We start from the raw sequence: 12070 nt of genomic DNA on the forward strand, positions 1-12070 counted from the left end.
CAGCAGGGCAAGAGAGGAGATTCTGCCCCTTGACTCTGCTCTGCTGTGACCTCACCTCCAATCCTGCCTTCAGTTCTGGTGTCCCCAGCAGAAGGACACAGAGCTGCTGGAGTGAGTCCAGAGGAGGCTGCAAAGGTGATCCAAGATGATTCATTTATTCAGTGAATCCTTCTTCTAAAGCAAAAGGTACATTTCTGACACCACTCCTGAGGCCTGAGCTTTATCTTACAGATACCACTGTCTCTGAAGGGAACAGATGAATTCTCATCTGCCACAAGGAGGAAGTGGCATGCATGACTCTCTCCACTGGTCTCCCTAGCCCAAACAAATCATACAATGGCAGGGGTGGGAAGGTACCGCTGAAGACCATCCAGTCCAACCCCACTGCTAAAGCAAGGACACCCATAGCAGCTTGCTCAGGGTCACAATGGCCAGGGTCTCTCCAGACAAAGAGACTCCACAGCCCCTCTGGGCAGCCTGGTCCTGGGTTCCTGCACCCTCACACCAAACAAGTTTCTCCTCCTGTTCAGATGGAACCTCCTGGATTCCAGTTTGTGGCCATTGCCCTTGTCCTATTCCTGAGTCTTGCCCCCCACCCTGTATCTCTTGCTGAGCATTGATCAGATTCCCTTTGGGGCTACTCTCCTCCAGGCTCAGCAGCCCTAGGGCTCTCAGCCTTTATTCCTCACAGAGGTGCTCCAGTCGTGGCCACTGTCTAAGGCCCTCCACATTCTTCTCTGGAGTGAAAAAATCACTTCTGTTTTGCCAAGAGCTGTGCTCTCTCTGACCTGTAGTAAAGGTATGTGTGCAGGCTGTTGTAGGAGACAGGTATTTCCTGGCCCAGGTGATCTGATGTCAGACAAAATTAGGAAAGAGTATGGCCTTAGTGGGATAGGAATCAGTGTCTGCTGCCTCACTAATTGCATCTGCCCCACAGACAGGAGCTTGAGTTGCTCCTCATGAAGCAGTAAAAGGTTCTTGGAGTCAGGCACTGTGTTGTGGGCAGTGTATGGCTGGTGATTTAGCTCCTGTGGCAGTCCTGCTGGTGAAGGCAAATGCACTGGAGCTGTGATGGTCACAGTATCTGGTGATGTGTGTCTCCAGAGAAGGGCAGGGAGGCTGGGGAAGAGTCTGAAGAACAGGGCTGGTGAGGAGCAGCTGAGAGACCTGGGGTTGTTCGGCCTGGAGAAGAGGAGCCTGAGGGGAGACCTCATTGCTCTCTACAACTCCCTGAAAGGAGATTGCAGTGAGGTGGAGATTGGTCTCTTCTGCCTAGTATCAGGTGATAGAGCCAGAGGAAATGGCCTGAAGTTGTGCCAGGGTTAGGCTGGACATGAGAAACAATTTCTTTGCTGTAAAAGTGGCCAGGCATTGGAACAGGCTGTCCAGGGAGGTGGTGGAGTCAGCAGCCCTGGAGGTGTTCAAGGAATGTATGGCCATGGCACTTGGGGACATGGTCTAATGGCCATGGTGGTATTGGGTTGATGTTTGAACTAGATGGTCTTGGAGGGGTTTTCCAACTGAAGCCAAACCCAAGGCTGTGCAGTACCTGACCCCATGTGAGTGGACATGTGAGAGCTTATAGTGCCCTGGCAGATGGATTTGGAAAGGCAGGTGGATTTAGATGCTGGAAAGCCAGGAAGGTTCACACCACTAACTTGGGTAGTAGGGACACTATGCTGAGTAAGGCCACCCTGAGCAAGGCTGGCTGAGGGGGAGTGGTGTTTCTGAAGGTGCCAGCCACATATCTGCCCCAACCCAAGCACCCACAGCACCCAGCAGGCACACTGCAGGGCAGCAGCAGCAGCACTTTAAGCAAAAGTCCTTCCAGGCAGCACTTTCTTCTCTTTTCACTGGTAAGCAGGACAGTTGGCTCAGCCAGCTGCCAGCCAGGGTACCACTACTGGTACCACCACTGCTGCCAGCCCCTGCAACTCCTGGGCTGCAGGGATCTCCAGAGCTACAACTTGACAGCCTCCCATGATGCAAAACTCAAGGTAAAGGAAAAAAAACAACCCACCTGAGGTTCCTAATGGCAGTGCCCAAAGGTACTGTGCCTGGAGATAACATCAGCAGAGAGAGCCAGAGCAAGCTCTCCTCACACAAACTATTTCCCAGAGGCTAATGGCAATGAGGAGAGAGAAAAACAAGTACTGACAGTTTGCTGCAGCAGCTCAAAGCAAAAGTGGACAAAGCTACAAGAACTCCAGCTCTTTGTTCCCATTTAGCCCAGTTCAGAGCCTTTGCTGCTGCATACAGATTCACTTTCCATGGCTGCTGGAGCTGGGTATGGTCTCTGGGTAAGAAGCAGAGGATCTAGGATTGAAATTTGCACCCTTTAGGCACTTATATTTTAGTAAGAGTCAATCCATGACAGATATAAAGTTTTAATCTCACCTAAAGAGATACCTCCAGAATAATGGATAATACCTTCACAGGAACAGCTCCTGACCAGGAAAGGTGAAGAACATTTTCTGGGTTTAGCACAGACCAAGTTTTTAAGGAGTTAAAACACTTTGCCTCATGGAAACCAAGGGAAAGACAGAGGCCTCCTGTTCCTACCCAAAGGATCTTCCCCCCACTTCATTTTATTCCCCCTCTTTCCATCTCTCCTCTTGGATTCCTGCAGGCACCAGTTTATCAGAGGCTACTGCAGCAATGCAACTGTAGTCATACACCACTGTCCACATTTTAATGCACAACAAATAGCCCAAGCACCTGATAGCACAGCACAATGAACCTCTCAAATCACCACTGCAGGCTTTTGCTGAGGACAGGCAGTTCAGGTTACACGTGGCCTGGTTTCTAAAGGCTGGCTGAATCTGCAGGGCACCAGGCTGCAAGGCAGGAGCTGTGTCAGGAGCAGAACCGAGTTGTTGGTGAGCAGAAGGTAGAGAGGCTGGCTCAGAGAAGGCAGAGGAGGATCAAAGTTCAATTACAGAACAAAGTGGACCCAAATCAGGCAGAGGTGCTGGGGTGATTAGCCTGGCACGTTGGAAAGGCACCGCAGCAAGTGCCCAGGGAAAGGGGAAAGTGAGCTGAGAAGGGTCAGGAAGTGCCAACTGCAAAAGAAACCAAAACCCAAAAGAGAACAATATTCGTGGCACAGTCTTAAGACAAATCTCCTTCTCATTTCCCTACCCTCTCCTGTCTACCTCCAAGAATTTTTGTGGCCAGACTCTTGTCAGTGGTGCCTACTGACAGGACAAGGGCAGTAGGCACTAACTGGAACCCAGGAGGTTCCACCTGACCAGGAGTAGAAATCTGTGTGGTGTGAGGGTGCTGGAGCCCTGGAGCAGGCTGCCCAGAGAAGCTGTGGATTCTCCTTCTCTGCAGAGATTCCAACCCCCCCTGGCCATTGTGATCCTGAGCAAGCTGCTGTGGGTGTCTCTGCTTTAGCATGGGGTTTGGACTGGATGATCTCCAGAGGTACCTTCCAACCTCCACCATGGTGGGGTTCTGGGAATCTGTGATTTGGGTCATCTAAGAAGGATCCCTAGCACTTGGGCTCAACTAGCATTGCTCAAACCTCTCATGCTCAGACAAGACCAGAGCCTTTTATCCTAAAGGCTCATGCCCAGCCTTGGCTGAGGCCAGGAAAGCAGAAGCTCACTGTGGTTGGCATCGTGTCACCTGGAGCAGGAGAGCAACTCGTGACAGGAGGCCGCCCGGTTGCTGAACTGCTCCAACCGCTTGCTCAGCTCTTCCCAGTGGAATTGCTCATTCCTGGCTGTAAATGGGATGTTAATGAAACTACCCAAAAGGCAATTTAGGCTCTTTAGCTCCACTCCAGCAAAAAAAAATCCCTACCTGCAGAGCTGACACATGATGTATTTGGTATTAACGTTTCAAGCCAGTTTGGCGGATGCTGCTGGTAGGCAAGCTGGAAATATTTTGTTGCATGTTCCAACACCGTACCAGGATACAAGGCCAGCCAGTGGAACACAGCAGGGATTGAATTAGGGCTGAGAAATGCAGCCCTGGCTAGTTTCACCCTTAAAAAAAAAAAAAAAGAGAGAGAGCTTTTCTCAAAAGGTACAAATGAGGCTAAAAGAATTTGGGTTATTTTTCCGGTTTCTGTGCTATAACTCCTTCCCCATCTCCTCATCTATCTTCTGAGCCTACTGCCTCATGAATGAGTGAGCAATAAAAGAAGTATGCAGTGGCTGAGAGAGAAGCTCAAGATAACAAGATAATGCAACCTGTAAGCCAAAGCTTGAGCTGAGCTGCAAGTTAAGATGTAGATCTGAGGCTCAAAGTTTTAGGGCCACTCATTAGATCGTTTGCATGAAAAGCCTGAGCTGAGCTGCAAGCTGAGATGTGGATCTGAGGCTGAAAGTTTTAGGGCAGCCATTAGATGGTTTGCATGGAAAGCTGATTTGCCAAGAGGAGCAGAAAAGGTGACCTCACGTATGCTGAGCTCACAGCTGTCAGGATCTCGGGTCTGTGCTTTCTAGGATTTTAATCCTGCCTGCAGACCACACGTGCCGCCACTTCCCTCCCAGACCAAAATAAAACTGCAGCTGTTCTGCTGCCTTTCAAATCCCTGTCTTCACTGGGAAGGGGCAGAGGGAGAACAAGGAGCAAAGAGACAGCTACAAACCACCCTAAGGTGGGGCACTGGCAATTTCTGTGCCTAAGCGACAGCAGAGCAGCCTCAGGACCCAGAGGGCTGAGAATAACAAGCTGCTAGGTGCAGGCTTTAAATTGCTTGTTTGAAGGCTGGCAGAGCAGGAGGGACCTGTGTGTGCTGGTGTTGGTGCACTACTTGTGCAGCTGCTGGCTGCACAGCTTAAGATGCCCCTGCCCCCTGCAGAGGGGGTTGGACTAGAGGACCTTTGGAGGCTGCTGCCAAGCCAGGCCATTCTGTGATTCTGTCTCTGTGACTCTCTGGTTCTGTGATGTGCTCTCTCTCCTCACCACTCCCAGTTTATGCTGAGATTTTAGGCTTGAAGTCCCAGCACACACATTTGATCTTCATAGAACCATAGAATATTTGGAGCTGGAAAGGACCTTTAAAGGTCATCTAGTCCAACCTCCCTGAAGTGAGCAGGGACTTGGCTCCTTCAGTGCAGGTTACCAGGGCCATGGGCGTGGGGAAAGTTTTCCAAGCTTCCAAAGCAGAAGAAAGTGGTTATAACAAAGAGTTAAATCAAACTTTCCCTGCCACTGACCTCCTGCGAGGCTGCCCAGGCTTGGAACTGCACGGATCAGCTGGGGTTTCACAGGGGAAAAACCATGTGGCCACTCCCTGAACCCAGATAATCCCTCTGGCTGGGTTTTCACTGCTGCTATCTGCCAGGTTAGGCAGAATTTAATCATCAGAGTTATTATGGCCTCTTTGAACCAAAGGCAAGTGGGTAATTAATTGCTGGAATTAAGTTTTCTAGCCTTAACGCAACGTAGCTGCTCGGTGAGGTCAGCTACAGTGCTCAGGACAGACAGTAGGGACTAAGCTGCTCTCCTGTCTTACTTGGACTGGTTAACAAATAGAAGATACAAGCATAAAGCATCAAGGGGCATGAAGGATGAGGGGAGGATGAAGTCTGTTATCTTCAAAAGGAAAGTGGTATCAACTCAGGTGTAAGCATGAGAGACCCCTACAATGAGGAGGAGACAGGGTGGAGTCAGACATGATGCTGAGGTGTTGGAGAGGCTTTAACAGCACTGAAGATACTTTTTTTTTTAGCAAGAATTGATGACAAGTCATGAAACCAGCTCCTCAGCTTCACTACTGCGCTCTGTGTTCTGTGCTCTGAGGTGAGACCTTCTCACCTTCTACAAACCCCTGACAGGAGGTTGGTGCCAGGTGAGGGTTGGTCTCTTCTGCCCAACAACAAATGATAGGATGAGGGGAAATGGCCTCAAATTGCACCAGGGGAGGTTTAGGTTGGAAGCTTCTTGACTGAAAGAGTTCTCAAACACTGGAGCAGGGTCCACAGGGAGGTGGTTGAACCCTCATCCCTGGAAGTGTTGCAAAGACACAGAGCTGTGGGTGCTGAGTGCCACGTTTTAGCCAAAGCCTTTGGTAGAGTTAGAGAATGGTTGGGCTGGATGATCTGAAAGAGCTTTTCCAACCACACAGGTTACATGATTCTGAGACAGACCAAGCTTTCTTGCAGAGTAGCTGAGGCTTTTTTGTATGCTCTGTTATCCTCATGGGAGGAGGCAGAATACTTTGGTCTCTCCAGAAAGTGTAAGGAATTCTTCCATGGTGTACTAAAATAATACTTCGATTTCCAGTGTGGATCACTGGCTTGCAACATTAAGAACAGATGGTGTCTGTGTGAGCAACTGCTCTGCATTGTTTGTTGATGAGAGACCAACAGGAGGGTAAGCATTGCCATGGGCACGGACACCAGGTTGCTCCAGGTTGCTCTCACCTTGAACATCTCCAGGGAGGGGGCATCCACAGCCTCCTCAGGCAACCTGATCCAGTGTTTCCCAACCCTCCCTGTAAAGCATTTCTTTTTAATTTCCAGTTAATGTAATCTTCAGATGCAAGAAGTGCAGTGCAGTTTATTTCTTACCCTCTGCTTAGGACGATCAAGTGTTTGTACTGCTTGCTGAACTTCCACAGCATCTTGTGTTCCTGCTAGTTCCTCAGCTCACTGCCACATGCCCAAAGCTGCAACAGCAGACAAATGCTAAGCACTGTATGGTTGTATTGCAATGAGAGGTGAAGAGAAGCTGTGGTTCAGAAGGGTCCTTAAAGTGAGACCTCTTGTCTGTGAGCTTTGAAACAGGCAAAGTTATTTCCCCTACTTAATCACAGAGTCATCGAATGACCCAGACTGGAACAGATCTCCAAAGATCAACCAGTCCAACCCCTGCTGCAGTCAGCAGGAACACCCTCAACCAGAGCCCTGTCCAACCTCACCTTGAATATCTCCAGAGATGGAGCCTCAACCATCTCCCTGGGCAACCTGTTCCAGTGTTCCACCACCCTCATGGTGCAGAACTTGTTCCTAACATCCAATCTAAATCTGCTCTGCTCTAGTCTGAAGTCATTGCGAATAAGGAACCAGCTTTGCAGGCAGAACTCAGCAAACACTGATGAGGATTTGCTACCTGGGGCAGGCAAGCAAAACCCACAGCTTTGGTGGGCATGTGGCCTGTGTCTGATGGCAGCTCATGCTAGAGATCAAACCCATCCCCGACTGCCACTCCAGATGGGTTTTGTCTGAGCCTCCAGCTTGCGCTAACACATCCTTCTTTGTCCTTCCAAATACAGATTCTGGAGGAAAACATGAAGCTAGAGTGCAAGTGCCACGGGGTGTCAGGATCCTGTACCACTAAAACATGCTGGACCACCCTGCCTAAATTCCGGGAGCTGGGCTACATCCTGAAGGACAAATACAACGAAGCTGTTCAGGTGGAGCCGGTGCGAGCCAGCCGCAACAAGCGTCCCACCTTCCTCAAGATAAAGAAGCCACTTTCCTACCGCAAGCCCATGGACACAGACTTGGTGTACATCGAAAAGTCTCCCAACTATTGTGAAGAAGACCCCGTGACTGGCAGCGTGGGGACGCAGGGCAGGATGTGCAACAAGACAGCCCAGCAGTCCAACGGCTGCGACCTGATGTGCTGTGGCCGAGGTTACAACACGCACCAGTACTCCAGAGTCTGGCAGTGCAACTGCAAGTTCCACTGGTGCTGCTACGTGAAATGCAACACGTGCAGCGAGCGAACAGAGGTCTACACCTGCAAGTGAGCAGGTGGCTGGGCAGGCTGGCACGGCCCTGGCCAGCGACACATTTGCACATGCACTCACTGTGCCTACACGAGGCTGTAGGAAGGACCTGCTCTGGCAGAAGCAATGCTGGTGAATGGAGCCCTCTCTTTTTCTACCCACGGTTCGCTGGGTGTGTGGATGCATATTGCAGACTCTTACGAAAGTTAGCCAGGAAGTGAAAACAAACAACAACAACAGAGAAACCCCACCCTGAGCCACCTGACACACAAAATGGAGAGGAAAGATCATCTCAGTGAGCAGCACCTCTAAAACGAGAAGCTTTGACTGCTGCGTGAATGGGACAGCAGCCAGAGGAATGGCTCTGAGCGTGGCAACCAACTCTCGGTCTGGAAAGAGGATGGTTGAGAACTTCAGTGTCTAAGAAGCAGGGAGAGGGGTAGGGGGAGAATCTCTCAGCGAAGGGCTTTGCACAGGATGGGATGGACAGTGGCCCAAGGTGAATTGCCCACGGGAGTGTGTGGATGACACAGATGTAGGCTTCTCCACCGGTGAAAAGCTTCTGCTGGTCTTTGCTCATCTTTCCACTCCACGCTGTTTGCTGCAGCGAGTCGAACTGTCGAAGCAGACACTGCTTTTACCTGCCCTTTTCTTTTGTTTGTTCGGTTGTTTGGTTTTGTTCTGTCCTTGGTTTGTTGCTGTTGGTTGGTTTGTTGTTGGTTTTTTTTTTCCCCATGTGTGTGTGTGTGCGTGCTGCAGATTTTAGCACAGGGATTTGGGACACTCGGGCATAATAATAGCAATATTTAACAATTTATTCAGATAAAACTAATATTAATTTATTTAATTAAAAAGAACTCTACTGGCTTTTTATTTTTTTTTTTAAAGGGGGTGGGGGGTGGGGGAATTATTCTGCAATTAAAGTAGATAGTTGGCATCCTTGGTGGAGTAACTGTAGAAGCAGCCAGGCCAAAAAAAAAGAGAAAAAGAACCCAAACAAAACCAACCTGGAGCTGTATATATTGTTCTGAACTAGGGTGGTTTCTGTGAGCAGGATACGTTCTGCAGTACTAGAGGTTTAAGTACAGAAGCTGGCATCTTTATGTACAGACACAAACACAGGCTGGTGGGGTTTGGGCAGGGGCGGGGGGAGGGTCCCTCTTTGTTCGTTTGTCTGTTCTCTCCTGTTTGCTGCTAGTTGTCTGGAACAAAAGTGGTAGGGGTCACAAATCTTTACCAGGTTGGGTTATTTTTTTTTGTTTGGATTTGTTTTGTTTTGGTTTTGTTTTGTGTGTGTGTTTAGGGTTTTTTTGTTTGGGTTTGGTTTTTTGGGGGTTTTTTTGGATTATTTTTGTTCGGGTTTTTTTGTTTAGTTTTTTTTGTTTGAGTTTGGGTTTTTGTTTGGGTTTTTTTGGTTTTTTTTTGTTTGTTTTTTGTTTGGTTTTTTTTGTTTGGGTTTTTTTTGTTTGAGGTTTTTTTTGTTTGAGTTTGGGTTTTTTGTTGTTTTTTTTTGCTTGGATTTTTTTTTTTTTGGTGCTTTTTTTTGTTTGAGTTTGGGTTTGTTGTTGGGGTTTTTTGTTGTTTTTTTGTTTTTTTTTATGTTTGGGGTTTTTTTTTGTTTGGATTTGGTTTTTTGTTTGGGTTTGGTTTTTGTTTGGGTTTGATTTTTTGTTTGGTTTGTGTTGGTTTTTTTGTTTGGATTTTTTGGGATTTTTTTTGTTTGTTTGTTTTCTGTTTATTGGATTTTTTTTGTTTGGTGTTTTCTTTGTTTGAATTTTTCTGTTTGTTTTTTATGTTGTTTTTTTTGTTTGGATTTGTTTTTGTTTGGATTTGTTTTTGTTTGGTGTTTTTTTGTTTGGGTTTGGTTTTTTGTTTGGGTTTGGTTTTTTTTGTTTGGGTTTTTTTGTTTGTTTATTTTTTAATTGGATTTTTTTTGTTTGTTTGTTTTTTTGTTTAGGTTTTTTTTTGTTTAGGTTTGTTTGGTTTTGTTTTTTTTTGGGGGGGGTGTCTTGTTTTCTTTGTTTTGGGGTTGTTTGGGTTTTTTTTTTCCAACTAAAGAAAGACACACGAATAAAAAAATTGAAATATGGCTTAAAAACAAAAAAAAGGAAAGAAGAAAATCCAGACAAACTTCCATCTTATTTTTTTTTTTAAGGGGGAGGGGGTGATGAAGGGGGAGGAAAACCTCCCCCAATCAATCCTAGGATAAGAGAATATATTTTGTAAGAGACTATTTTTATATAAATATTTTATTTATACTACGTCTGCTTGTTCAACCTGTGCTTTTTCTCACCACAGGCACCCCGTGTGTAAGTTGTTAGGCTGTTTAAGTGAGGAAGGGTTTGTGGACGCGGCAGCGGCCAGCCGGACGCGCTCAGCTGCGCAGCCGGGCGAGCCCTCTCCCTCCGGATGTGCGCTCGCACCCCGCAAGCTCGCTTTGCGGAACATGCAACACAAGAAACGGGGTGCTGGGGGGAAGGGTAGGGTGGGGGGGGGAAGCTGTAGCATCAATATCATCACGCGGCTCGGATTCCTGATTGGTATTAACTGGATGCTCGTTTATCCCATTCAAGAAAGCCTCTCTCCGAATGAGCTGCTTCCCACATGCGTCAGTCGTTAACCGCTGGCGTTCCGACGGGCAAATGTGCTGTGTGCGCTGTCGGTTAAACCTCTGCATTGTGCTGCTGTCGAATTGCATTTCAATCACTGCAAGGCTGTAGACTGTGACTGTACAAACTAGCATGACACACACCGTCTGATTCTCATAGATAGGATACAAAGCTTACTTTTTGTCCGACCCTTTCTTTCTTTCTTTCTTTTTTTTTTTTTTTCATGTTGGCCTTTACTTTATCCTTTCCTCCTCTCTCCCCAAAAAGGGCAGAGCTCAAAAAATCCAGGCAAAAAAACATCCAGGCAAATTCGCCAACTGTTTGCTTGTTTTTCAGAGCCCAGCTAAGCCATTTTGGGCTCCCTTTATGGTATTTCCTTTCCAACACTGCTAACTCCTGCAGATATTTGAGTGGTAGATATTTCTCTGCTTGTAGGATTGTTCCCTTCCACCTGCTTGACTCGCTTGTGACAGATACAAAAAAACTCAATAAAAGTTATTTTTCACTGGGTGTAAAACGTGACCCAGCACTACTGATGATATTGCATCTCCTGTCTGGGGTGGATCAGGTTCTTCCCTGCTTCCCATGTCTTTAATGAGACTAAGAGGGGCATCCATAAAGGAGACAAGCCCCCATCCAGCATGCTGTGTGTGCTAACAGCAGGCATTACAAGGAGTAGATGGAATCATAGAGTTGGGTTTGGTTGGAAAATGAAGGAGAGAAGGGCAACAAGGATGGGGAGAGGTCTGGCAAGCATGACTTAAGAGGAGCGGCTGAGGGAACTGGGGTTGTTTAGTCTGGAGAAGAGGAGGCTGAGAGGGGGCCTTATTGCCCTCTGCAACTACCTAAAAGGAAGCTGTAGTGAACCTGGATCTGGTCTCTTTTCCCAAATTACTAATGATAGGGCAAGAGGAAATGGCCTCAAGCTGCATCGGGGAGGTTTAGGTTGGATGTTGGGAGGAAGTTCTTTGCTGAGCGAGTGGTCAGGCACTGGAACAGGCTGCCCAGGGAGGTGGTGGAGTTGCTATCCCTGGAGATGTTTTAAAAAAGAGTGGATGTGGTGCTTGAGGCTATGATCTGGTGATGAAGGATGCTGGGATGAAGGCTGGACTGGATGATCCTGGTGGTCCTTTCCAACCATAGTGATTCATAGTGATTAGATGTTGTGCTGAAGGATTTGGTTTAGTCAGGGACTTGTCAGTGTGAAACTAATGATTGGACTCAATGATTTTGAAGGTCTTTTCCAGTCTAAGAAATTCTGGGGTTCTGTGAAAAGCCCCTTCAGATCATCCAGTCCAACCATTGTCTAATTCTATTAAGGCTGGAGTTACACCATGGCTCTCAGCAGCACAGCTCTGCCTCTTCAAAACACCTTCATGGATGGGGATTCAATCACCTCTCTGGGCAGCCTGTGCCAGTAGTTGAGAACCCTTTCAGGGAAGAAGTTTCTTCTAATGTCCAACCTAAACCTCTGTGTCTTTGAACAGATGTCTCTCATGTCCATTTGCCTTTCTGAGGCAAAACTGCCCCCTAAGATGGCTGAAAGGTAAAATCTTCTGAGACAGTAAAAAAGAAGGATCACCAAAGACATTGTAAAGTGCCACTCTAACAATCTGACTTTCAAGAACTTGAGCGAGTGTGGCATGGGGGTTCTGTAACTCACCTCTTGTACATACACCAGAGATTCACAGATCCACGAGATGGCTTAGGTTGGAAGTTGCCTTAAGGATCATCCAGCCCAGCCTGCTCAAGGCCTTATCCAACCTAG

General features: G+C 47.5%; 1 protein-coding gene across 1 annotated transcript in view; it reads left to right on the top strand.

Annotated features, from left to right (window-relative positions):
* The window catches only part of WNT7A (Wnt family member 7A), a 47807-nt gene extending 39247 nt beyond the window's left edge, over positions 1 to 8560 (top strand). The window contains exon 4 of the mRNA XM_064156302.1: positions 7235 to 8560. Coding sequence (XP_064012372.1) covers positions 7235 to 7714 — 480 coding nt within the window. The 3' untranslated portion in view covers positions 7715 to 8560. The remainder of the gene's footprint in view (positions 1 to 7234) is intronic.
* The last annotated feature ends 3510 nt before the right edge of the window (positions 8561 to 12070 follow it).

The sequence above is a fragment of the Pogoniulus pusillus genome, chromosome 16 (assembly GCF_015220805.1).
Source record: "Pogoniulus pusillus isolate bPogPus1 chromosome 16, bPogPus1.pri, whole genome shotgun sequence".
NCBI lineage: Eukaryota > Metazoa > Chordata > Aves > Piciformes > Lybiidae > Pogoniulus > Pogoniulus pusillus.